The 26,404-nt window shown below is 48.9% G+C and overlaps 8 protein-coding genes and 2 non-coding genes across 10 annotated transcripts; 5 read left to right on the forward strand and 5 right to left on the reverse strand.

Moving 5' to 3' along the window:
• Positions 1-2,352: 2,352 nt before the first annotated feature.
• Positions 2,353-3,466, reverse strand: MGYG_06984 (hypothetical protein; the record flags this gene model as incomplete). The annotated part of the gene is made up of 2 exons (XM_003170941.1): positions 2,353-2,476; positions 2,565-3,466. 2 exons carry the CDS (start codon positions 3,464-3,466, stop codon positions 2,353-2,355), a joined length of 1,026 nt encoding a protein of 341 aa, XP_003170989.1.
• Positions 3,467-3,860: 394 nt separating this feature from the next.
• Positions 3,861-3,950, forward strand: MGYG_10567. The gene has a single exon. It is a non-coding gene; the product is annotated as a tRNA-Tyr (tRNA).
• Positions 3,951-4,379: 429 nt separating this feature from the next.
• On the forward strand, positions 4,380-4,467 carry MGYG_10568. Its single transcript has one exon. It is a non-coding gene; the product is annotated as a tRNA-Tyr (tRNA).
• A 1,135-nt stretch (positions 4,468-5,602) lies between these two features.
• On the reverse strand, positions 5,603-6,887 carry MGYG_06985 (hypothetical protein; the record flags this gene model as incomplete). The annotated part of the gene is made up of 3 exons (XM_003170942.1): positions 5,603-6,356; positions 6,460-6,557; positions 6,681-6,887. The coding sequence occupies 3 exons, from the start codon at positions 6,885-6,887 to the stop codon at positions 5,603-5,605; spliced, it is 1,059 nt and encodes a 352-aa protein (XP_003170990.1).
• A 1,463-nt stretch (positions 6,888-8,350) lies between these two features.
• Positions 8,351-8,864, forward strand: MGYG_06986 (hypothetical protein; the record flags this gene model as incomplete). The annotated part of the gene is made up of 2 exons (XM_003170943.1): positions 8,351-8,395; positions 8,700-8,864. 2 exons carry the CDS (start codon positions 8,351-8,353, stop codon positions 8,862-8,864), a joined length of 210 nt encoding a protein of 69 aa, XP_003170991.1.
• A 2,477-nt stretch (positions 8,865-11,341) lies between these two features.
• MGYG_06987 (D-arabinono-1,4-lactone oxidase) lies at positions 11,342-13,057 on the reverse strand (the record flags this gene model as incomplete). The annotated part of the gene is made up of 1 exon (XM_003170944.1): positions 11,342-13,057. The coding sequence occupies one exon, from the start codon at positions 13,055-13,057 to the stop codon at positions 11,342-11,344; it is 1,716 nt and encodes a 571-aa protein (XP_003170992.1).
• A 925-nt stretch (positions 13,058-13,982) lies between these two features.
• Positions 13,983-18,695, reverse strand: MGYG_06989 (hypothetical protein; the record flags this gene model as incomplete). The annotated part of the gene is made up of 3 exons (XM_003170945.1): positions 13,983-14,235; positions 14,302-18,364; positions 18,533-18,695. The coding sequence occupies 3 exons, from the start codon at positions 18,693-18,695 to the stop codon at positions 13,983-13,985; spliced, it is 4,479 nt and encodes a 1,492-aa protein (XP_003170993.1).
• A 603-nt stretch (positions 18,696-19,298) lies between these two features.
• Positions 19,299-20,171, reverse strand: MGYG_06990 (ADP-ribosylation factor family protein; the record flags this gene model as incomplete). Its single annotated transcript, XM_003170946.1, has 6 exons — positions 19,299-19,430; positions 19,507-19,587; positions 19,660-19,805; positions 19,868-19,884; positions 19,943-20,053; positions 20,113-20,171. 6 exons carry the CDS (start codon positions 20,169-20,171, stop codon positions 19,299-19,301), a joined length of 546 nt encoding a protein of 181 aa, XP_003170994.1.
• A 592-nt stretch (positions 20,172-20,763) lies between these two features.
• MGYG_06991 (hypothetical protein) lies at positions 20,764-23,062 on the forward strand (the record flags this gene model as incomplete). The annotated part of the gene is made up of 4 exons (XM_003170947.1): positions 20,764-21,265; positions 21,335-22,773; positions 22,860-22,948; positions 23,005-23,062. 4 exons carry the CDS (start codon positions 20,764-20,766, stop codon positions 23,060-23,062), a joined length of 2,088 nt encoding a protein of 695 aa, XP_003170995.1.
• A 547-nt stretch (positions 23,063-23,609) lies between these two features.
• On the forward strand, positions 23,610-26,119 carry MGYG_06992 (ATP-dependent RNA helicase drs1; the record flags this gene model as incomplete). The annotated part of the gene is made up of 2 exons (XM_003170948.1): positions 23,610-25,355; positions 25,421-26,119. 2 exons carry the CDS (start codon positions 23,610-23,612, stop codon positions 26,117-26,119), a joined length of 2,445 nt encoding a protein of 814 aa, XP_003170996.1.
• Positions 26,120-26,404: the final 285 nt, after the last annotated feature.

Genomic DNA, 26,404 nt, shown 5'->3' on the forward strand with positions numbered 1-26,404 from the left:
AAGCGCATAGTATAGGGTATAGATATATCGAAAGCGCAGTAGCCAAAGGAGCATAGGAGAGAGGAAGAAAACCGACCGCTTCAGCCTTTCTCGCTTTCCGTCTGCATATATGCAATCAACGCCCTGGTTCTTGCAACGAGAACAAACCGGGTGCACACCATCACACTTGGATTTGCGTTTTCGGCATGGTTCGCATGCATGGTTCACTCGATTCCGGTCTGGAGCCGGCGGCTGCTGTGCTACTCCGGGCAGGCGGGGGATGGCTACTTTGCCCTCAGTGAGGGGTCCTGCCGGGATGCTTGCTATCCGCGCGGCTGAGGGGGGAGCAAAGGAGGAAGAGGAAGCTGAAGCTGAAGATGAAGCTGTGTAGTCCTCAAGTTGACGTTGATATTGGGTCGAAGCTCTGGCTTGGCGGCGCGGTCCGGGTGGTTGGGCCATCGATGGGCCAACTTTGTGGTCAACTTGTTGTTCTTGTGTGCTCTTGTGCACTCTTTCTTTTGCTTTCTCTCTATCTCCCTTGGTTGCTCACCTTTATGCGATTCAACATCCAAGAAATTTGAGCCGGACCAAACAGAGAGACGCACATGAGACGGACATGTAGCAGCTATATGTGCAGTGGCAGGAGAATGCCTGCTCACTGACCCAAACAAGGCTACATCAGAGAGCAAAGCAATGCTTAGCCTTGCAGACCGCAAGACTAACGGCATCGATGCCTCACCTGGCTTAGAAATTCAATGGAACATCCCCGTATTCCTTTGTTTTCCTGCTTCCAACCGGTTCAGCCAGTTCCCGTGAGGTTGATTGGGCTCACACGGCTTCCTTCGTATACGGTCAATGTGATGTGCAAAAGCACACTGCATCAATTTCCATGTCGATAGGCCAGGGATCATCCTCTGGAACGAATTGGGTTTCCTTGTGCAAGACCAAGGAACAAAAATATCACCATCCTTTGTTTATCGGGCGAATACCTACTGCTACACTTCATGAAGACATTCGAGAGGTAGTGCTGACACAGAGAATGTCTGGGATTGGCGTGTCTCACGGGCCCTGGCTACTTGCACCCCTGGCAGACTACAACATCAGTAAGTATGATGGTTCTCTCCTTGGGTTAAAACGGTTCTGACCCAACGCGGCCTCTTGCGGCCATATCTATCCATTCATCCGACCCCGAAATTCCTTTTTCCGGATGGGCTTTCCACGGGATCTCGTGGCCGAAGTCCATCATGGGAGCAGCGAGGATAGACGGTTGACTTGCCCAAAGGATGGTGCACTGACCCCTTGGCTCCGTGTCCTTACAAGGAGAGAGGCAGCACGGCCAATTCCATTGCACCCCAAGACGGAAGAGAGGCTGTGCTTCTTGTTGATAAGATAAGGGTCTAACGTCATTGCTCTGGCCAGCCGCCATAGTTAACGGGTGCAATTCCGCCATATAATCTTATACCCTTAGGGACAAAGCTCCAACCTCAGCTCTCAAAATTTGGTTTCGATACCCCTGTTAATGGTGCTTTTGTCGAAGGAGAAACTCATTGGTTACAACCGACGTGGTTAAGCTCCTTTGACGTTGAATATCCTTGAATTCCACGCCATCATGTGAGGGCTTTTAATTTTTTTTTTTTTTCGAGCTCTTCGTTTCAGCTGTGTTCGACACCTCCAAATCTTGGAATCCTTCCCTCATCTCGGGGTTTGGAACATCTGGTCCCACTAAACGATCGATTTTCAACGTTGCAGCCTTGCATCTGCCCCTCTGGGGTACATATCTCCACAAAAACGGGGATAGGAAGAACGAATTTGTGTGATTTAGATTAATTAGAACAAAGGCCAAGCCAATGCTCACTCTACCACACCATGGATCTATAGATATCCAACGTCGTTGATTGCATTAGATTCGGAGCTTATCGTATTTCATATCCCCCGGACAATCTATTGCTTCGTATCGAGACGTCGTCGGATATCGCCTGGATGGCTTGGTTATTTGGTTGGCTCTGGGTGCTCGACCCCCCAGCACTGGCTGGTAGCCTGCATATGCGACTTAGCTTAAAGGGAAACATGGAAGATAGGTGCTTAAGCCAACCTCAAATCAGGATTGACATCATTCCAGGTCACGAGCAGCTGTGTAGAGACTTGGCGATGAAGCTCACACCGCTCTGCTGACCTTCGGGGCGCTGCTTTCTTTGCGTCAGGAAGGACAGCATGATCGCACAAGATGATTCTTTCAATAGTCGTACCGATATAAAATACAATTTGGAGAGGGGTATGGCGGTAGCGGGGCACAATAAACAAAACCGACAGATATGATAAGCTGTAGGAGGAATCTACATACTTAGAACCCCAGACAAGATTTATCATATGTCGTCAGTTGCACCGGCCGAGCCGTTCAACCTCGGGAGATCGAAGCTTGAGCTCCCCCACGATCTCTTGCCAGGCTCGTATCTGTAACACTTTCCCCTCGCTTGTTCCAGTAAGTGTAGCCGAAATGCTATAACGGTTAGTTTCCAAATATAGAACGAAAGAAGGCTGCATACCCCGTATGGAGGGGCGGGATATATATAAACTGGTGATCTTACTCTGGATACTTGTCGCTTCTCCACCATTTTCCATGGGACTCCTCGCCGAGAATAGTAGCACTCACAAGGGTCCTGCTACCCTGCTCTGACGTACGGCCAAAAATGAGCTCAAACACAGCAACGAACATTCTCTCGTGCCATGCATCGTACTCGCGACCTAAGTGGGAACGGCAGTACCCTGGACAAGCAGAGTTGACAATGACTTCCAGTGAGCCGTCATCGCAGCGGGCTAAGTTAGCGATGCTCTTTGCGGTGTATTCGACAAGAACCTTGGATAATCGGTATTGAGAGTGCGCACGGAAGTTCTCTTCGTTGTTCAAGTGTTGGAGGATGCTGTTGGTTCCCTCCGGCTGTAGCTCCTCTATCTTTGCATGTCTGTAAGATCCGCTTGAGACAAAGGTGAGATGAGCGGGAGCTCCGGTTGCGACGTCACGGCTCTCTCTTAGTTTTGGGAGTAACAGTAGCCCCAGCAGTGCGGTTGACAGTGCGTTGGCTTGAAGCGTCTCTTCCCATCCGTCTGGTGTCAGGGTATACTTCCTGTGCATGGCTCCAGCATTCAACAGCGCAATATCAACCCGTGGCACTTCCTTGTTGATTTTTTGGGCAAAATATACCACGCTTTGATAGCTGGCCATGTCTAGGGGCCAAATTTGAATATCAGAATTGGCAGTACTGCTCGCACGCTGTTCGATCACCCTCTTTGCTTCATTGCCACGTTCAATATTACGGCAGCCGATTATCAACGAGGAGACACCCAGGTTTATGTATTTTATGGCTGCTTCGAGTCCCAAGCCAGACGTACCGCCGGTTAGGAGGACTGTCTTCCCTTCGAGAGAGGCTGTTGGGTTGGCTGGCGGGAAGAGCCGGCCTTGTATAAGTCGACCAAACCCGACAAGAGACATTGCGATATGTAATGAAGCAACGCTTTGATACTAGGACGAGACCGCTAGGCAATGTAATGGTATGATCGATATCTTCACGAATGTTTGTGTTTTGACGATGTTGGCACAAAGTGACGTTAAAGATGATAGGCTAGGAGATGCAGCGCGTCTAAGCTGAGCGCGTCCAAGAATTAGACTGACTTTAAATACTACTTTGATGCCCTCGTGGAATTTCTTTTTTCAAGAAAAAACAAACCAAGCTTTTGACAAGCTCTCGAGTGATTCTCGATGCCGTAGGCCATACGCATATTCTAAGGTCCTAGTGTTTATGTTTATACATATATATGGATGCCAGTTTAGGAAGCGCCATGGCCAGCTGATAGGCAACTCGGTCTGGGCTGCAGGTACCTGAACGCCCCTGGTCGTCTAGTTGGTTTAAGGCGCTCGGCTGTAATTGTTAACTCATGAAACCGAGAAATCGCTGGTTCGACTCCAGCCCAGGGGAGTTTCTTCATTTTTTGTCCTTTTTTCGGCAGATGTTGCTTTTTTGTTTGCTCTGTGGACATGGATATAGAAGCGCGGCTAACCGGCGGGTAATTTTTTATTACCCGAGATAGCACGTGACCAGCGGTACTTCTGCTTAGTAATACTGCACGCCTCGCGACCTGTAGCGAAGAGTAAAAAGTCGAGGAGGCGAGAGAAGGAGAAGGATAAGAATGAGTATTCCGTGCTCCGTATATAAATGATAGGTGTATAAGAGTTAAATAGTATTCGCAGTGTGCTTACCTACTCCGTATGTCGGCGGCATCGTTTTTTAATCATAAGCGGCTCTGTGCTGCGTCGCCAGTGGCTGTCCAGTAGGAAGTCTGCGGGTGACTAGCGAAAGAAAGGCCAGTTAAAGCGACGCCAAACTAAGGTCCTTCAACAAAAACATCTCCTGATGGTCTAGTTGGTTTATGACATTCGGCTGTAACTGAAAAATTGTAACCGAAGGGTCCCTAGTTCGATTCTGGGTCAGGAGAGTTTCTTTTTGCCATTTTATTTTTCGCATTTTTTTTTTCACCCCATCAACTTTAAATTTCCCTAAACAGAGAAATGCTTGGGAGAGACAAGGGGTTCACTGGGTTCAAACGGTATGAAACGGTTATCCTGAGAGCTCTTGGATAAAGCCTTGAGTATCTAAGGCTTCAGAGCAGATTGACAGGTACAGCTTAAGTAGAATAAGCTATTAGAAAGGGCTTAAGAGCCTAGTAGTAAGAATTGATAGAATGTGTATATTGGTTACTTTTTCCTCTACTGCTCCTGGTAAGGATTAAGATACAACTATAAGAGTATCACATGATATATCATGTGATAACTACACGAGAGCTCGCTCTAAGAACAACCATAACCCGTCGACTTACAGATGAACAACATCGGTAGGAATTGATAAACGATTACTGCACCCGTGAGGATACATATGAGAGTATCTAGCCTATTATAACGTCCCTTTTTCCCAGCTCCTGTTTTTGGTGCAATTCCTTCGCGATATTGATAACCGTTAAAGCAATGCACACCAAAAACCCCCATGCAAATCCTACAGTCCCGATACCCTACAGATACAAAGGAAAAAAATTAAGATAAAAAACAAGGAAATCAAAGGAGTGAAAAATGGTAATAACGAAAACAAGACATAATAAGAGGCCAGGTGGCGAGGAACTTCCTTGTAGTGAGAGTGTGCCGGCTTGTTGATAGGGCCGTTGGCTGTAACATGTCTGGTGGGACAATAGTACAATCGGCCTCTCACATAAGTATTTATTCATTGGTTTCAAGGGATCAACGAAATCAACGCGGTGTACATCCGTGGTGGCAGGACAGCAGGAGCTAAAAGTAAGTAAAACAATGTTTTATGGGTATCCCATGCTGGCGTGAGAGAGATTATATATCGAATAGCGAAGGACGGCACTGCAGGGAAGAACCTATTGGCAGAAAAAGATAACTTCCCGTTGACATGAGTAGAAGTCATGGAAACTCGGCGGTTGTGTCCAAGACACAGGTTTTCCGGTAGGGTGTAACCCTTGCTTGAAATTGAACTGGTTCGGTGGTTACCGTCTCATGCAGGTAGACCATCGGTAACCACAATCTTCTGCCATTTTCACCCGATAATGGGCAGTCAGATTATTCTGACCATCCCTGCGGCGAGTTCCAGGCAGTTTGTTGCTCTACCTCAGAGTACGGATGGGGATACCCCGGGTACTGAACGGTAGTCACGGTTGGGTAACCAATCCTGGGATCCGTCTGCGGGCAAGTACTTGGAACTATGGTTGTATTGCTCACCGAGACTGGGGATGGAAGACTGTTACAGGCTAGGGGACTCGATTGGTGGTTGGGGTGCGTGGGAGAGTAGTTACCTGGCACGCTGTTGATGTTGCTAGAGCCCAGTGGTGCTGCCCGGTTATAATCAGGAGTAGCGTGTGTGAGGGCGGATTCACCGTTTACCGGCCAATACGCCTCCTCACGTCCAAATACCCGGAAGGTTTCGCGTACGCCACTGGTAGGAGAAGGCTCGCATTTCACCAGATCATGCTCAGATGGAGTCAAGATCGAACATGAACCGCCGGGCCGGGACCGGCCAAGCTGACAGCATGGCTCAATGGGGGAATTGCCGTGTTCTGATGAATTTGGTCCCGATGATTCGGTTTTCCAATACTTTGAAGCTGCTATTAACTCAGCTTCTACGTTGTGCGTGATGTTCTGCTCCTGAGCTTGTTTGATAAGGCCAAGTCGATCCAGAATGGCGTGGGTTAAGGGGTACCCATCCACGAGCTCGATGGGTTCGCCTGGGAAACACTTATTGTTGATACAATGAGTATATAACTGCTGAAGTGCCTTCACAACTAACGCGTGGTGGGACTCAAGCATTTCAACGAAGCTATACAATGCCACAGAGTAAGTTATTTGCAATAACGGCCGGCTGCATCCTCCGCAGATGATTCCCCATAGGACGGAAGTATATGAGACACCGTTCTCCTCACCCTCTGGAATATGTCTTGGTCTGTGTTGCCTTCCTCTCCCGAAACAGGCACGGATGGTTATACACAGCACATCGATAACATGGTTGGTTCCCGTCACACTATAAGCACGTTTTGTATATCAGCATCAATTAAGCATTCACAAATCAGTTGAAGCTGAATACAAAGGTATGAAACAAAGCCGTGTAAGCTAAAAAAAATCTGCTGAACGGGTATATATGTACCTTCGTCTTCTTCACCCTACACCGATCGCAGGCTTTTAGAACGTGCTTCCGCTTCGTTCGTAAAACCTGATAGCGTTGACTCATGTTCAGGGGACGTGGGATAGGTCCATAGTTGGGAATAGCTACCATTCCCCCGGGTATGGACAGTGGCCCCGGGAGCCTGGATGAGGCATGGAGTTTCGGATAGATTGGGTGTGGTTGCGGCATTGAGACGTAATTTAATAGACCAGGTGGGGAAGGAGGTGTAGTATCTACAAGCTAGGGAACTGGAGTTGAAAGAGATAAATTCCTCACAGTTGATAGGCGATTATCAGGCGAGGAGTAGCGAAAAATTGAAGTCAAATAAAATTCGGTCAAAAAGAAGGGGCTTCGTGGGAGGTGAACACGGAAATGGCTTGATTGGAAATATGAAAGGGGAGCGGTGTCCTGTGATATAGTAAGGTTGATTTATGTTGTAGATGACGGCCGATGTAGGAGGTAGATGCACTGCGAGTTTTTAAACATGCTGGCCTATGGCTGTCTTCTGGAATCGATCGCCACAAAGCCCTAAACGGTGGGGATGACGTGGAGAAATCTGTTCTCGTCACTCTTATGTATCGGAACGTTTTGGTTCCCTCAATTTAACTAAGCTCGACACCTCACACGGGGATGGAAAAAAGTACTTTTGTAGTGGCTCGGAAATAGATAGTTAAAAGGGGAGGGCGGGGAAGGAGAGGCAAGGGTACCAAGTACCGGCTTAAGCTAGCGGACTAGCGGTTGTGCTTGTATGCATGAGGATGGTCGTCCGTAAATGACATCCATTTTCCACGGCCCCTCCCCGATCTTCACAGCAGCTCATTTGATGGGAGGGTAACTTGGCTTATACAATTAGTGGAGAATTCTAGTGCGGCAGCCACTTACAACGGGCCGACCCGGTTTCCACAATGAGAAGGGGGGCGATGTATGCATAGAACTGAAGCGAGGCAGGTGTGTAGCATAGGAAAGGATTGTCTGGACTTTTGCTGATAAGGAGGACTTGGGCAGCAACTAGGACAGCCGAGAGGATTCCAAAAGCTGGGAATAGCCGACGGATCGAAAAAAGCAAACACCGCTAAAACCAGAGCTCTATTTTCAATCTCTCTCCCCCCTTCTTCCCTTTCTTTTTGCGTTTTTTATTATTGAGCCAGGGTGTGAGTAGTTAGCTTACAATTTCAGCTCGTACAAAAGACCGAGGCTTACCAGCGACTTAATGGTTGGCAGATTTCATCCGCTCTGTCCCTCTGACTAGGGCCAGTCACACGACGACGGAATAAAATATTTCAGGTCTGGCGCTCCGAAGTTGGCATTCATAATTAAACGCGATGGGGCGGTCTCATCTGCAGTAATTAGTCGATGATTCCAGTTGGGTTGGGAATGTGCGTTCCAATTCGAGTCGTGGCAGCAAGTAACGGCAGAGATAGAAAGATCTACCATTTTGTGATGTAGAAAAGAAAGGAAAGGAGAGAAAAACAACTCTGGCGTTTTTACATACGCAAACCGCGCCTGTAAGGTAAATAAATCGGCCATGGACTCCTGAGAGCAGCTTTTCCAGAGTGCACAAGGGCCCAAGTTAAAATGATCCGTTCCTTCACGTGCGTCCATAGTGACCAATATAGTACCACCGTAGCCTGTAACCCAATAGCTGAATTGACATGACCTCCTTTTCGTTTGGCCAATGGATAGAACAAGTATGGGGGGTGAGTGAAGTGAGGGGAGCTGCAGAACGGCGGTATTCAGTACTGAGTACCACAGAGGGGTATTCTTGTGCTCCGCGGCAGTAATTTTGTACTTTGTTTTGTAGCTAGGACTGCTATGCATCGGCGTCTCTTCTTGAATGAACCACGTTCCAATAAACAGATGTACTTAGTAGTCCCATCTAGGCCCCTTGGGGACACGGCTGGAATTGCGTTGAGGCGGCAGTAGTGGGACCGTCTCAGTCATGCAGTGTTCATGTTGGTGCTGGATGGAGTGTGTGATGGACCTCACCGGCCTGAAGTACAGGGTACAAGGCCCCCTGGCGCATACAACGTCTTGGGGTATTTTTTGTTTGATGTTGGCCGTGCTTTGATGCAGGTCATGGTCATCGGCCGTTGGTGGATTGAGGTCGCAAGCGACGTCCTAATTGGGATCCTCGATAAACCGACGTTATCACGTGATAATAGATAAGATTAACCTCGAATCACGGCCCGTTCCGAGCTTAGATAAGCTTAAAACCACCTCGTAATAAAAAGTGATAGCTCACAGTCTATCTACCTCCAGCACAAGAACGACTCCCAAGAACGACACCTGCGCGTAAAACTGTCTTTTTTTCACGCGCATGGTAATTATGTGTTATGTACGTCAATGATGTACGACATATGGACACACATACGGTCTGCTTTGACAGAGATTTACTTATTCCTTCATGGTATTTTTTAGCCCGATGAGCGCTTAGTTATTTCCACATCACGGCCGACTAACTTAACCACCCCTGGACAGTTAACTTGTTAACTACCGAGTAGATACGGAGTACCCCGTAACCGACCTAGTTAACTAGCTGACCAATGGCTTGTTTGGCTTTGTGCTTCAATACTGACAGAGCAACGAGACCTGCGTACTCTGTCTGTGCTTCTGATCATATTTCACATCTCTCGAACTGATATTGATGCGCTGGATACACGCTTGCCGAAAAGCAATTCCATGATCATCTCGTTATATTGGTTCTGAAAGGAACATATGCATGCCGTTGACTCGCAACTTGTCTCTGTTAAAAATAGTGGTCTCACATACATATCTTGGCATGCAACGCCATGTCCGAGGGTTGCCCGCTAGATTGAGGTCGTTATATGTTGGTGTCAATTGAAACCACCAATAACATCGTAAGCTAGAGTGCTGCCTTGCGAAATATGTGCATGGATTGTGGTTACTTGCTAATAGGTGAGATTCTCTGAAAGATACAGGCTCGAATTTGCACTTAGTTAGGCATTGTGGTACCAAGTTCATCGGACAATCCATGGGAATAGCCTTCTGTCAACTGTCTTCTTGACAGTCTAGAACGAGCGGAAGATTTATACCAGAAACACCCGGGTGACGGGAGCATAACACCGTGTCGGAAGTTACTCTATCCATGCCGTTTTTCTTGCTATGACAGAGTTTCCTATCCCATGGGACATCGCAGTGGAGTATAATTCCCGTTCTGTGCAGGAACAGGCCCTCCTTTCTTTTTCGGGGTTGTTATCATGTACGAAGCTCGATCCTACACTTTACAACCGATGGAAGATCATTACGAATCAACCCATGCAAACCATGGGTGACAAAGTTGATACCTTGGCAGAAGACGTGCATATATGTGCGTTTTTTTTCCCTCCTCCTCCTCCTCCACCATGCAGCCAAGCGTGCAAGTGCGGCTGGTGGCTTTCCCTGCGCGGTTGCCACTACAGTAGGCTATTCTTCACTCCTCTCGCGCTGCACTCGTTATGTTTGATCTTCACCGGAAAGCGATTATCTACCTGCCTAGTGTACTCAGTGCATATGCCAAGAAATTTGTACACCCACAGTTAGACGCATACATATATGATGGAAGGGCAATGACCAAGAGACAACTTGGCGAACAGCGTCCGTGCAACAGGGTGTGGGCAACGTGCAGGGATAGGGGGAAGTTGTGGTCAGGGGGCTGCAGGATAAGGCCCATTTTCAAATGCCGACAGAAGCAATTCAAGGTACATTCCTGTCCGCGAGCCAGTCATATCATCAGGTCGGCTATCGATTCATTTTCCGTCTGCTTGCTTAGCCGATATACTTCCCGCTTTTCTGCTTCGTTTCTTCTTTGGGAGTGTCATCTTCGGCTCCCTACAATTTGCAAAAAAGAAGCTGATAGTTACAACGCCCGAAAAAGTCAGATACATAAGAAAAGTAAATATCTACCGAAAAGGATTATTGCTGGCTTAGGTAACCCTACCGAGAACGGCTTGTATGCCTGCGAATTTGCTATGTTTAGACACGAACGTGCGGCCTTCTACGCGCTACAAGTACAAGGTGTACGCTGTGCGGAGCAAGAGAGAACGGCTGATCTGCCGCCAGGGTGACTAGTTAGCTAGTTAAGTTTTACCGAGGGCTCTTGGGAAGAAGCTGTCATGTATAGTTAACTAGTTAATTATTATAGACACAGGCTAATTGTAGGGCATAAAGACGTATGTCTCTACTCCGTACGTTTTTCGTCATTTTACTCTCTGGACTGTGAACAAGGAGACATCGAGGAGAATATACATTGAGCGCACATTTTCCAAGCAAGGGCAGGTAGTTATAGGTGGCGCATGGGGAGTGATCCCGTTGGTGCATTGCAAGCGACTTGTCGTCCATTCACAAGGCTCGCTCAATAACGAGCTAGCTAACCAGGTAACTAAACTAAATTGCTTTGAGATGCAAAGGCGGCGCAACCTGCATGCCGCTGTACAGGGCTTCAGCAATTTTCCGCCCTTCTCATACGATACCAAAACATGCCTACGGATGCAAATCTTCATTGGAATACATAGTAAATAACTCGATGGTTAAATAATTGAAGTCAATATTGAAAATCAAGTATGGATTATTCTGCATACTCAAGATGCTACGGAGGAATGGTGATGCAAAATTATCTCTCGAATTACTCCGTAATTATCAGCTTGCTAAGGCAGAGTGATGCTTGCCTCCCCTTTTGCAAAGTGGTCAAAACTTTCTTCGCTTGCAGAAGTTGTTGGTGGGCTTGGATGACTATCGGGTGCATTCGCACCATCATCAACATCCCTATTGCCGTGTGGGGTACAGCCGGGAATAGTACCAATCCACTCAATGCCATCCCCGGCTCCGGGCACACCTAGCATCCGTTGCTCCTTGAGGTGCTCTTCGAAGGCTAAAGCCTGGCCAGGTGATTGTGATGATGCAGATGTGGAGGGGGGTAGCAAGTGTCTCCTGTGCCACGCACCCAGAAACATTCCATCAGGATCAGCCTCATTTCTGGCTTGCAGCCACTGATCCAAGTTGTCCCCGTACATCCCTCGAAGGGCCTCATACCCAAGGTCTTCTCCAAAATTTTTAGCCCAGTGTGGTTTTCCACCTAGATCCCGCATGAGCCATTCAAATGCCTCATAGTATCTTTCCCTGCATGGAGGATCACGTAGGTAAGGCCGATATAGAGTAGCATTGAGAAATAGGGTAGGGCCATCAGGACAAGTGGAGTCCAGGTACGGGCGAGGAGTCTTTGAAATTGAAGTATCGGAGACACGTACTTCAATAGGGCAATGTACCCAGACTGACTCGGAGCTAAATGGTATACGTGCAGTCTCTTCGTCACCATGGAACCAGGCGGACAATCGGGTAATGGCCTCTGGACCCTTTTCTAACGGAATTGCCCATTCGTTCACAAATTGAGAATACAGGCAATCCATCAAGAGGCCAGTGCGGGCAGGTTGAACCGCCTCAGTAACAGTCTTTCCGGGCGTAAAGCCATACTGCATGCCAAACACAAACCACTCAACCCAGGGCAGGATCCGGGGCACGTAGTTGGAGAGATACAATAAGTTATGGTAGATGAAGTAACCTAAAGCACCACCGTACCAGCTGGTAGGGGGATCACGAGTCGCGAGGTCGGTCTTGTCCGCACGCCAGACAATCGCGCGCTTCATATAAGGCATCCACCACACCCTCACGTATTCCGTGGATGTCCATAAACCAGAGTCCCACGTATCCAATACCTGTGGCAACGTTTTCAGGGACTGTTGCCAGGCGATATTGAAAGTTGGAACAGCCTGCAAGGTCATCTCCGTGATGATACCAATGGCCCCAAGGGACACCAGGGCGGCACGAAACAGCGACGGATTGGTCGCCTCGCTACATCGGACAACCTGGCCATTTGCAAGCATTATCGACAATCCTAACACACGTTCGGACAGCAAGCCATACTTGAGTGAGCTGCCATGTGTTCCCGTTGAGATCACTCCTGCTATGGACTGTTCATCAATGCTGCCGAGATTGGGAAGCATCAGGCCATTCTTCTCCAGCTCAATGCCAAGCTGTCTCAGTCGTATACCGGACTCAACCGTGACAACAGCTGTATCACGCGAAAACGAGAGGACCCGACGGTAATTGTCCAAGTTGACAACCCATGATGACGTGCAGGTAAGATCCGACGGCGAGTGACCACTGCCGACGGTCACTAGGCGTCGGCGGCATCTGCGAGCAAGAGTGACGACCTTCTCAATTTCGGCAACTGACTCGGGCTGAATGTAAAGTTCCGGTCGAGAATAGAACGTTTTCGCCCAGGTGTGATGGAGGTGTGACTTAGTCGCTCGAAATGGCACCGTGGGGTCTAGCTTTGCGAGTTCGGCAGTTATGAACGCGTCCATTTTTGCTTCTTTTTTCCGATTCTCTCCTGCTCTCCTCCTTTTCTATTATCCAAATATTCTTTTTCCGGGCCCCTTGTCAGGTTTTCTAGCCTGGGTCTTGTTTGCTGGCCGCTGTTCAATAGCCGGTCGTTCGGCTGGAGAGATATTTCTTTCCCCTCCACGGTATTTGAAACTAGGAGGTACCTCGGCAGGTCGACAGCAAAGTCTGCTCGATCAATGCATGGCAGCGGCGAGATGGGATTAAATGCCAGCTGTCTGGACGATGATCCTGTCTCCTCGGCTCTCTTCCGGCGTGGTGTGGTGGGTGTTCTGCTGGCGTCGAGGTTGAGATGGGAAAAGGCAAGACGTCTCAGTAAACCTTGGAAAACCGCCAAACTAGTTTAGTTAAATAACCTTAACCGGTTTCCTTAGTTTATATTAAGGTGAAACCTGAATATAGAGAAATTAGCAGCCGCCAGGAGATCTGCAGCAGTAATAGACAGAGTAAAATAGAGCTTGAAGCCTCGCAAGAAGTCTTCCTAGTACTTACGTGGACGGATCTTTGCGACGATGTTCCACCCTTAAACTGCGGGTGGCCCTGGTTGGTTCGTGCATGCAGCCGTCATGCAGCAAGAAATAGTTTATCGAAGATCCAAAGTAAACAAGAGATACAAATTTCATGCTATCTATGTAGTCTATTCCATGTAGCATCCAATGGTTGTTATGACTCTACTTCCGAGTGCCGATAAACATTGTGCATAGCCCGAGCCGGCAGAAGGGCGGGTAGCTAGTAAGAAGAGAGTAGACGAAATATAACACAAATAAAGGGAACTGATAGCCTCCAAAAACCGCTAAGATGTAATAAAAAGCGAACAAAAAAGGGGGAGAATAGAGGTTAATACAAGAAGAAAATGGCGCCAAAGAAGATAGGATGAATCATGCTAGCTCATCGGATCGCATCAATGGCCACGGCCAGCGGAACGACGATAGGAGCCTTGTTCAGCGTGCCCGGGGAATGTCTGCCGTCCCAGTTTCTGAACGCCCGTTTGCATTCTGTAGGCAGGCCTTCGAGAATAACATGGCTCTTTGGTAGGAATGGGCGGTCTTGCTCAGACACAGCGAGAATTCCGTACTCCTGGGCGAATACTAGAGCAGAAGCAAACTCTGCCGATCGCGCATTTGATCGATCACCAACAATACTAGAGGTGGGTTAGGAGCTGATGCATAAAACTGTCAAACCACTAAAACGAGGTAGGCGAACTTACACATAAATCTCAAAAAACGCATCGAGAACGTAGATATGCGCTGGATCAAGATCACGCTGGCAGAAAGGTTCAATCTCCTGCACTGTATCATTTGGTCGAGATACTGGCGATGAGGCTCCACGACGGTTGAAAAAGCTCGCTCCAAACCACTGGCCAAGTTCATGGTCAATACGGTACAGTCGGCAGGAGTATTTTTCGTGCTTGGGCTTCAGCTGCCAGTAGTCTGCTGACGGGAACACTGCTTTTTCCTGGCCAGGGAAGGATTCGAAGAAGCTGCTCGGTTCCTGGCCTTCGGCAACTTCTTCGATCTCACCCGTCAGCCCAATGTCCATTCCAATCAGACGAGCACAGCCAATTTCATCGGCCGTGCTTCCACGGCCTTGCCACAGGAAGAGTTTGCCGTTTTTGCCGGATATTATGTATGTGAAGCCTGAGCAGAGGTTGCTGATTGATAGGTCGACCTCGTCAAATGCAATTTGGCCCATGTGTCTTCTTCCGCAAAGCATGTATTGCGTTGACGAATTAGATCGACTACTTGGTCCTCGCCGCGTGATCATGATGCCGCCGAGGGCTTGGATGAAGTTTGGTGTTTCTTTTCCCTGCTTCAAGAGCTCGAGTTTGCAATTGTGCTCCCTCGCGACTTTGCGAGCGAAGAGCTGTGTGTCTTCGGCGGCTGCTTCTCCGACTCCGTCGCCACACCATAGGTGTACCTCTGTTGCTCTACCTCCGGAAGATTTCTCGAACGTGTGAACACAGAGATACATGCTCTCATCGAACAAGATGTACTCTTGGTTGCCTGGTAAGTCTTTTCTCTTTCCATCACCAGCCAACTCCCAGACCTGTTTTGCAAGGGTTTTGATCTTAGGATAGGTGCCTGGTCTGCTCATCATAACCGATGCGGGATCGATTTCTACTTTATCTTCAGCAGTTGGCCGACTGAGGAAGAAGTTCGAAAACATTTGAGATACTTCAGAGCTTTGAGCGAATGCTGGGGTTTTGGTCGGTGACGGGGAGCGCGATTGTTCTCTTGTTCGGTTAGTATTCAAGCCCGATAAGAACGAGGGCTTTCCCAGACGTGGTGGAGCTAAAGTAGTGAAATCCGTTAGCCCAGGCTTCTTCGCCTCAGATTGATTCGGCTTCTTCTCTGACGGAAAATCTGGTCGTGCCTTTTGAGGTACGGGGGAGTCATCTACCGAGGCCTGCTTTTTAAGATTGAGCGGAGAAGTAGAGAGGTTTGCGGATTTTGGTGGAGGGCTAGGCTTGTCCTTATTTTCAGCAGGGCTGCTGTTTGATCGGTTGGGTGCTACAAGATCTGGTTTAGATAGCTGGCGCTCTATCAAGGGAGTAGAAGGTAGGGATGAATGGAGGGGGACCTCGGGTTTGTTCTCTTCTCTGTTTGATGTTAGATGTTTATGTTTGACTTCCAAGTTCAACGGCTTTGGTGTAGCAGCTGGTTCTGTCTCTATTGAAGGCAAACGGCTGGATTCGTATAACTTCTCTGGAGCAGGGTCATTAGGTTTGACTGCTGCTGGAGTAGACTCCTTTGTAGTACCCTTAGGCAAGCGTCTCTTGGGCCCTCTAGCGCGAGACTTCGTCATGTGTGTCAGCGCTTCTGGTGTAGATGGCTCAGAGGTTGAGATTGTCGACACAGACGCAGGAGAGGCAGACTTCGATGGCGCTGGAGGTCCTCGAGCAATGAGATTTGCTAGCATGGGATTCATTCGATTACCAAGCTTGCCTTTTGTTGCGGGAGATGGAGCTGCATCGTTGATAGGAGAAGTTGCTGCAGCTGCAGCCACGGTAGCAGTAGAAGCAGCAAAGGTAGGTGCACGAGTTTCCTTTTCTGCAGGTGGTGACGGGATAGGAGATTTCGTAGGTGGAGTTTCCAAGGGCTGAGGTGGTTGGTTTTCTTTCTCAGTGGGAATCTCTTCAGAAGAAGGTGAACGAAGGGCTGCCGGCTTTGATATTGGTTTGGCTGGTGGATTTTTTGATCCAAAGGTGCTCCGTATACTATTCGATCTACCAAGGTTTTGTCTCACGAGAATAGCTTCTGGAGTAGAATCTTTTGGTGGTTGGTTATTGGCAGAGCCAGTATGATCGGGACGAATTGATCCACCAGCAGCTTTCATTGCTTCCTTGCGCTTCAAGAGACTCTCTTTGAATTCGTCCACCCGTTCAGTTTTCTTGGGGCCCCCAGTAACGGTCAGGCCAGCTTTCCCACGAAGTATGTTGCCTTTGAGTTCATCAGGTGCAACATAATTCTTAGTTTCGGCACGTCGTAATTTACCAAAGACTGCCTTGAACTCCGGCTCATCTTTTCTAATGCTATCATCAACTGTTTCACGACGGCGTAGGTTGCCACGGAAATCTATTTGGGAGGATTTTACTCCGGGTGCAGCTGGTTTGGAGGGGGTATCTTGGGTTGGAGATGGGGCGGATCCTTTTGTTTCTGACTTTAGGAATTCACTCTTTGCTGGGATGGGAGGTGACTTGGTTAAATCCTTTGGAGATCGAACCTCAGAAGGGCTAGGGCTTGAGGAAGGTTCTCTGGTCTCCTGAGGGGGATGTATTTTCAGATCAGAAGGTGACTTCAATGGTGGGCTGTCAAGTTTCTCTGGTGAGCTGGGACGGTCCAGTTTGCTTCCTGCAGCCGATACAGCCTTCTCAGACTCTGAAGTATCTGTTTTCTCTGGCTGGTTCAGTTCCTTTGCCTTCCGGAGCCTATCCGTTAGGTCTTTCTTCCATTCCGGCTCCTCTGGCACACGAGGTTTTAGCTTCGGGGAGTCTGGTTTGCTGAGGGCACTTTCCAACCAGGATGCTTTTGTCGGACTCCATCTTCTTGGATCCATGGTCTTGGACGGACTTACAGGAAGACCTGAATCCCTTCCACTGGCTGTACTCACTGATTCTCTGCGCCGAGATGGAGGCCTAGTATAGGTATCCGTTGATCTGCTTATTACCGATGCATCATCCCCCTCTCCACGAACCACTGTTGCATCACTATGGCTAGATCCAGGCCGAGAGTCGGGCCGCGAGCCAGGCCGTGAAGGCAGACCCGAAAACCCTTCTGGAGACATTGCGGGTGATGGTAGAGGCCTGGTATTGCCTCCGCGGAGGGTGTTCACAGGGAGTTGCGCGCTCCAGCGTTTAGACACACTGTCGGACCGTTTCAGCATGGCACTCTGGACGAACCCGCCGAGGCCCTTGGTTGGTGATGGAGGCCTGTTATCAGAGGCCAAACGGCCCTGCGTAGGAGACATGGTCAAATGGTCACCTGTCTGCTGTTCTTCATATATAGATGATGCCCGTTCATGTCGCCGGGAACTTGTCAACGGCACCGGCGACCCCAGTCCTGCTGTTGTCACAGAAGACACGCTCGAGTACCTGTTCCCAAAGCTACTGGCACCGTATACAGAGCTTGTCCTCGACGGTGAACGCGATCTCTCCTCACCTAGCTCAGATGCGGGACGCATACTGAGATCACTGACGGCTTCCCGGCTGAGTCCCGGCAGTTTGACACTCGATTGGTTGGTAGACGCCTCAGAGAAGGAGGAAGTATGAGCTCTTCTATATGCACGCGAGCCGTCTCCTCTGTCACTGGTCTGCTTAAAGAAAGACGGGTCTTTCGACCCGAGAGACTGAGCAATCTGTGTTCGAGACACTACAGCATCCTCCTCCATTTCGTCAGCGCCGCCCGCCGTACTCGTATCTGTAGCAGGCTTTTCTTCTTCTTCTCTGGCCGGTTTTAAGGTGGTAGAAGTCGGCGATCCTTGGTCCCGCGACATAGGACGCTGTTTCCAGGACAATGGCCGGCCCCCTAGGGGGGAAGTCTTCGTGATATCTGGCGAGGACTGCTTAGGCGATGTTTCCGGCTGGCGCACCTCGGAGTCGCGTCTGGGCAGGCCACTGCTGTCCCTGGAGGCCAAAGACGATGGCACCAGGTCGACTGGGGGCTGTATCGAGTGAGATAGTGGTGTCGATGAGGCAGAGTCCCTCTGTATCAGCTCGTCGAGTTGTTGCTGGAGGGGCGAGTCCTTGGTGGGAGAAATTGATCGAGCGCGCTCTGTATCCCCAGGCCAAAGCAAAGGCCACAAGTTAGTCAGTGAACTAGCTTAGATGCCACAGTAATACGACGATTAACAAGTTAACAGGTCAATGGAGGAGGAGGCGAAAGCAATAAGATGTGTGATCTTTCACTGTGCGTGTATGCCAGGGAGTGCAGCAAGCGTACCGGCTCTCCTGGCCTGTCTCTCTCGGCGGCCCTGCAGTATCTCTTCCTCCAGTTTTCGCGTGCGCTCTTCGTCTTCCTTGTCCCGCTTGTTCCCCAGCTCTCGGATGCGAACCAGAAAGTCGTTAACGTCTTCCGACCCGTCTGCGTCGTGCGAAGGAGCCATTGTTGTTATTTTATTTGTTTATTTGTTCCCCAGCGCCAGACGGACAACAAGAACTAAGCGGGTGACACCGACTAGGAGATAGAACAGAAAACAGGCCAGCGGAGATGTATATAGATATGTAAATATAAATGTATTTATTTATTTATGAAGAATAGAAAAGCTATCGACAGCAGAGGCACCAGGCTCGCAGCGTGTCGGGGAAGATCCAGCGACTGTTTGAGGGAGAGGATGATGAGATGCAGCAAAAGATGAAACAACCGCCAAAAGCGAACCGAAGCCGATTTGAATGTTTGCGATGCTCGAGAAGAAAACAAAAGTCCACCTCATAGAAATGAGTGATTGGCCCCTGCAGGCCCTTGCGCGTTTCTTTTTCTAGCTTGCCATGGCCAATGATCGGGGGCGAGCTGAGATCTGGTGGGAACTCGGGGGGTCTCGTATACGCTGGGTTGGGCGGCGGTTCATGAGTTGGGATGCCGGATGGGTTGCTCGAGAGGTCGGGATGCCCTGCCAACCCGTGGATAACAGGTAGTTATCGGCTGGCTCAACTAGCTAGGGGCGAATGACGGTGAACAAACAACTGCAGATCGCTTGCCAGGGCCCGGATCAGTAGAGGAAGAGCCGGTCTTTTGCATCTTGGACGACCCAGGAGAGGCCCTTGGTCAGGTTTAGGCCCGTCACCGCACTGCAAGGCATAATAGTCCACTTGTGCGTCTTGATGGCGTCGAGCTTAAGCCCCTACAACATAGTGATAGTTAACTAACAAGACCCGTAACTGGACGAGGACATGGACTGGTGGGAGTGGAAGAAGTACTTTTCGGACTTCATCTTCGGTCATGCAGCCGTCAACATCAGTCTTGTTGAGGAAAACAAGAAGACTTGCTCCCATCAGCCGCTGTGCATATCGTTAGCCAAGTATTTCATTAATTGATAAGGTAACTAGTTGTTATTTGTTATCAGCTCTCACCTCTTCGACAAGGAGACTAGCAAGCTCTTGTCGACAGTCATCAAGTCGGAACCGGTCTGTAGCGTCAACAATCCATATCAACGTATCCGTCTTTTCAAAGTAATTTCTCCAGTAGGACCGTAGTGTCTTTTGACCGCCTACATCCCCTATAGCTACACTGTCAGACGACTCGTTGCTCCGTAGCCGGTGTGGCTGTGTGGAAACGCACATATATTTAATTTGTACCTATTCCACAGGGTCAGCGGGTGCCGTAACTTGATAGACCGCCACAACGGCCACTCACCCGCCAAAATCGATGGACTTGATGATGAAGCCCAGCGTAGGGCTCACCGTAGTGATGTCTTCGCCCATGATGCTCTTTACTATTGTCGTCTTGCCCGCGTTGTCGAGTCCCCTAAATTCTCCCGGTCAGCAAAAGAGAGCTTCCACAACTAGTCTAAAGGGACATCTTACAGCATCAGGACTCTCATCTCTTTGTCCTTTAGCCTAGCCTTCCTTAGAACTGATAACATGCTTCGTCTCCTGCCTTTCTTTCCCTTCTATTGATGTAGTAAATGGTCTGTTGTCTGTGGTGTGTAGGGGTTTAATTGCTTTAATGTGCGAGTTAGTATCTTATTTATCTATCTTTTAGTCAGTTTCTAACATCTTAAACATTTGCATAGTGTATAAGTGATAACCACCAAGCACGATGTTGATCTTTAATAATTAACCAAGACATGTAATCCTAGGTGCTGTAATATAAAAGATTGAACTAGTAAACTAGAGTGGTAGTTGCAATAAAGATATAAAAGTTCTACTAGACTAACCACAAACTAACGCGTTTATCTTCTGGCGTTTAGATCTAGATATAAAAACAACAACAACACGCCAGCTCGGCGAAGTGCAAATCCCCGTCATGTAAGTCAAGCAAAGAACGCAGAGCCTCCCCAAGCAGAGAAGAGTATTATCACTAGTCCCTTCATAGTCTCCTGGGCTGTTAGGAAGTGCTTCCGGCCTCCTGGCCTCTGGGGAAGCCGGGGACCTGGCTTTGGCCTGCTCTTCAACCTCCTCTGGCTTCCTGAGCTAACCTGATACCTAGATAGGAGCATCCGCAGAACAGTCACGATGGCAGAGCCCAGCCAGCAGGGTCAAGAGAATGACCAGCAAGGCATCAATGGGGTTGAGCAGTGGGGTGATTACATTGCTGCTATCAATGTATTCAAGGCCATGGCGAGTAACAACTATGGGCCACGCAATACGTCAAAGGCCCTCGTACCAGCTACCAATATGGCAGCTTCTCGCTCAGGCAGACTTGCTGTTCCAGCCCTAGCCCCAGCCAAAGCTCCCGCTCGGATTTTAGGCGCTCCGGCGGAAACAGAACATTCACTTCACGTTTCGCCAAACGCGAATAGAGCCGTCACCACTGACAACCAAGTGACCAGTGACCAAGCAGCAACTGGCGTGTCTACTCCAGCTGCTATCAGTCCATCTGAAGGTATGACACCACGTCTCTCCTCGTCTGCAACGGCAAAAGATACCTCTTCCATAAAGATGGAGGGAGAGCAAGCTGAGCCAAGCCAAACACCAGCTGGTGAGAGCAACAAGGCACAAGATCTTCAGTTGGCTGGTAAGTACTTACTCCAGAACATAAACATAACTCGAGAGCTTCTTCAACTGAAATCTCACCGTAACCTAGCAGGAGACTCTGACGGTTCGGATGAGGTCGTGTTTCGACAAGGCGAACTGCGTATGGTCGGACCTAACATCCCATACGGCTTCCGAAAAGACGAAACCTTGAAGGCTCCTAAGTCTGTTGGTCAGATCAAGATGAACTACCCCCAGGTACAAGAGAATAACGAAAATCATCCTCCTCATAAACGCCGTCCTAGTCGTGGACGTAACCCTAGGAAGCACAACCCTCCAGCAAGATCAACCCATAAACAAGGGTCCGAAACTAATGGCGTTATTATAAAGCCCCCGGCTACAGCCATCGACCGTATCAAGGAGGCCACGAAGGCGGAGTTGCTTGAGTTCCAAAAAAAAGAAATGGAGCGATATGGAAAGAAAGTGATGGGCCTCTTACCAGAGGAGTCGCCAGAATCCATCGCACTGAATCTTGCCCGTCAAGGTCCTGGGGTTGACCCAGATTCTGTGTTCTGCAAAGAGCACCCATTATACCTTTTGACTGATTTGGCGGAAAGCCTCAAAGACAAGACCAACGAGGCTCAAGGCAAACTTGAAAGAAGAGATGCTCGCCCCACTGATGATGAGCAGCAATCTGGTCCGGCAATGAACGAATGGGCCCTTGGAAATACGGCTAGCGCGGTTGCAGTGGACTGGCAATATCGTCCATGGGAGAAATATGGCGACGAGTTCTTCGCTCAAAAATTTCGCCATTGGTTGGACAAGACAATGAGAGTCGGTTTCATCGTGGATATGACCCAGGACGATTTTAGAAACGGGGAATATCATGCAAACCTTGATACTGGAATGGGGCCCTCAACATTTGTCTACCCCGAAACCGTGAGAGATGCCTCCGACCCTGAGAACTTGAAGCACGCTCACGAGACTGCGATTGGTTATGTGCACAACTGGAATCTCAGAATCCGCCTAGAGGAAGAGTTCAAAGAAGCAGAAAAACAGGAAAGAAAGCTCTTGGCCATTCTTCCAAAGCCAGACTCCGTTTCCAACGAACCAAAGCCATTCGAACCGAAGCTCAACATGTATGTCCGTCCAGTCGAGCCAAAGGATATCATTGCCCTTGTTGAGCTGTTCAACTGGTATGTCAGAAACACGCTACGCCGAGCAGACACAGAAGAAATAACCTACGACGAAATGAGAGAGCACATTGACGAACTTCAGCGAGACAATTACCCTTTCATTGTTGCTGTGCAGAGACACCCCCATGCCTGGCATGCTATGAATCATGAAGCGGAGATGTTGTACGGTTTCTGCTGCATCAGCGACTTTACCGGGCCTCTTTCTACCCAGAGGTTTTCCTATGACCTTGAATTGTTCGTTCACCCAAAAAGACTCAAGTTAGGAGTCGCAAGCTGTCTCCTTGACAAGATGCTTGAGATCTGTGACCCCAAATATAAGGCCCGAGGGGGGTATATTTTTGACTGTTCTCTCGGGGTAAGGACGTGTACATTTCTGGGCTGTCTCGCCCAGTCATGAGGCTCTGTGCAGTCGTCCACCACTCTGACGAAGAGATTGCAGAGTATACTTGGACCAAGGAATGGCTGGACAAGAAATTCGGCTTTGAAGAACAGGGTTGCCTGAGAGGATTTGGAGTCAACAAGAAGACCAGGTAAGTAAACCTTTCACCATCACCTTTGCGACTTCTTGCCAACGCCGCTCCTTTAGGGTCAACGCTGGATACATGGTGTACAGCACAAACGCCGGCATCCCGGAGAACGAGTAGACGACTTTTTCCCAACGGAATGAATCTGTATCTTGCGGTTTCTTTCGAGTTTCTGCCCTTGTCGGTAGCATGATACCCAAGGCGCATTTCTCTCGATCAATTCAAGGATTTCCGGTATCAAACCAGTTACGACGTGGACTCTATCATTGCCAGTGGGCTTGAGTTATCAGCAGCCATAGTCATATTGTACCTTCATGGGAGTATAATGAGCTTTGAACATGTCTATCGGCTTTGATGTATCTAGATGCCCGTTTTTCCATTTCTCTTGATGTTGTCTTTTTGCGGTTCGATTTAGGTTGATGACTAAGCGTGACTTGCCTCACCGCTTTCAAGACATCATGGCAGAAAAAAAGTAAAAAAAAAAAAAAAACCTTTTGGCTCAAACTAATATCAAGAAAATATTCCAGTTACTGTTAATTGTATTAAAGACTTCTGCGCTGATATCCTGGCCTTAGGATATGCAATTCATCCGTGGGTATGAGATATAGCTAATTTGCCCGCCACTCCTCCTTATCCATTTCACCATTGAGGATAACGATACAGTAACATGGCACGCCTTGGCCCTGAAGACGATTTCGTCTTCACATTGTCCGATGAGGAGGCCCCCAACACCGACTCCGATACCGAGCGCGCTAGTAATAGCAATGGAAGGGTTTCTGGTATTAAACGGAGAAGAGACGAACCTGAAAACCCGCAAGTTGAACCAAGCGCACACTCGAAGAAACGGAAGAAGCATAAGAAAGGGGGAAACAATGATACCAATGGCAATCAAATAGGCAAGGCCGCTGCTGATAACGCAGAAGAAGAAGAGGATGAATTCGGTGAAGACGAGAATGGCGTTTTGAACCCTGATTTCGAGTTTGATGTTGGTGGTGTTGCGAATGGTGGACTAGTGGAAGATTTCGATGGATGGGGAGATGAAGGGAGAAACAAGACTAAAACAGCAGAAAAGAAGGGCTTTGACATTGATGCTATCCTCGACCGAAGGAGACAGAAGAAACTAGAAAAGGAAGAACGTGAGAGAAAGAAGGCCGAAAAGAGAGCTGCTGAGGAGGATGAAGACGTGGAGGATGGTGAACTAGACACAGGGGAAGATAACGATATGCAGGTGGACCTTGATGACGACGAACTTCTTGCTCCTGATGCGTTTGGAATGGGAGCTCAGGGTGCATCAGAAAGTGAGGAGGAGGAGGAGGAGGAGGAAACTGGGTCTGAAGCAGATGGAGAAGAAAATACGGCTCTAGACGGAGAGGAGGACGATGGTGATGATGACGACGATACCAACTCTGTGGCTTCTGTGGTGCACATCCAGATGACCTTGCATCGGACGAAGATGCGTCGGGGCAGTGAAAGCGAAGACGATGAGGAAATCCGCAAACAAAACGAGTTCTTTGCTCCCGAGGAACAAGTGGCCGAACCAAAGTCCGCTTCTGGAGCGCCTGCTTCTTTCCAGAACCTTTCTCTGTCCCGTCCCATCCTCCGAGGCCTCGCATCGGTAGGGTTCTCGGCACCCACGCCCATTCAGAAAAAAACGATACCCGTTGCCCTACTTGGTAAAGATGTGGTTGGCGGCGCAGTGACCGGTTCAGGTAAAACTGGCGCCTTTATCGTTCCTATACTCGAACGTTTACTCTACCGACCGAGAAAGGTCCCGACGAGTCGAGTTGCTATTCTGATGCCTACTCGAGAATTGGCTGTGCAGTGTTATAACGTTGCAACGAAGCTGGCTACATTCACTGATATCACGTTCTGTCAGCTGGTGGGTGGTTTCAGTCTGCGAGAACAGGAGAATATTCTGAAGAAGCGCCCTGATGTTATCATTGCTACACCTGGTCGATTTATTGACCATATGAGGAATTCAGCAAGTTTCACCGTAGATACATTGGAAATATTGGTCCTTGACGAGGCTGATCGAATGCTTGAAGATGGGTTTGCTGAGGAGCTGAACGAAATCTTGACCACGATACCAAAGTCTAGGCAGACTATGTTATTCTCTGCCACCATGACTAACTCCGTCGATAAACTTATTCGTGTTGGCCTTAACAAGCCTGTTCGATTGATGGTTGACTCAAAGAAGCAGACCGTGGGTACTCTCGTTCAGGAGTTCGTCAGACTGCGGCCTGGAAGAGAGGATAAACGGCTGGGTTACCTCATGTTCTTGTGCAAAACTGTTTATACCAACAGGGTCATTGTATTCTTCCGGCAAAAGAAAGAAGCTCACAGGGTTCGAATCATTTTTGGGCTTATGGGCTTGAAGGCCGCTGAACTTCATGGAAGCATGAGCCAGGAGCAGGTACGTTTTTAAGCGATATGCCGGCAGTAACCAGCCGTTTCAGGTACTGACATTTTATTTTACAGAGAATTAAAAGTGTGGAGGACTTTAGAGATGCGAAAGTATCATACCTCCTAGCCACAGACCTTGCATCTCGAGGTCTTGATATCAAGGGCGTTGAGACTGTCATCAACTACGAAGCACCGCAATCACACGAAATCTACCTACACAGAGTCGGACGTACAGCTCGTGCTGGACGGAGTGGCCGGGCGTGCACTATCGCCGCAGAACCAGACAGAAAGGTGGTCAAAGAGGCCGTTAAAGCTGGGCGTGCACAAGGCGCGAAAATCGTGAGCCGAGTGATAGAGCCAGCTGTGGCTGACAAATGGGCAGAACAAGTCAACGACCTAGCAACGGAAGTCGAAGAAGTTCTTCAGGAAGAAAAGGAGGAAAAGCAGTTGGCACAGGCCGAGATGCAGGTCACTCGCGGAAAGAACCTGATCGACCACCAGGAGGAGATCATGTCCAGGCCCAAGCGCACGTGGTTTGAGTCGGAGAAGGACAAGCGAGAGTCCAAAAAGCGAGGATTGATAGAGCTCAACGGACCAGACTCCATAAAGAAAGGCAAGAAGAAGCTCAGCGGCAAGGATAAGAAGAAGCTGGACGATACACGGATGCGAGAAGAGGGCCGTGTATGGAAAAAGGGCAAGGCTGAACGAGAAGCTAAGCCCGGCAGCCAAAGTAAGGGTAAGAAGAAGAGTGGCAAAGCAGGGAAGAAGCGCTAGGCAACCGTTTCTTTTGTTTAACGATGATAGACACGCTGTATCCTTCTAGGCCCTGGGAGATACTGGATAAAAATAAGGAGAAAGTAACCGCAACTCTGGTTGGTCATCGCCCCGTTTACAAAAGTGTAGCTGGAAGCAAACAGCAAAGCATATCACGGAGACTTGGAAGTTTCAGCGTCGTCGAACCTCAGCTGTTCAGCTTGAGATATAGATCCTTCGAAGGAGGCACAGGACAAATAATGGCGGAGCGGACGATAGTAGCGGCTCGTGCGTCTCATCGAAAGA

This window comes from Nannizzia gypsea, genomic scaffold (assembly GCF_000150975.2).
Source record: "Nannizzia gypsea CBS 118893 supercont1.6 genomic scaffold, whole genome shotgun sequence".
Classification (NCBI taxonomy): Eukaryota; Fungi; Ascomycota; class Eurotiomycetes; order Onygenales; family Arthrodermataceae; genus Nannizzia; species Nannizzia gypsea.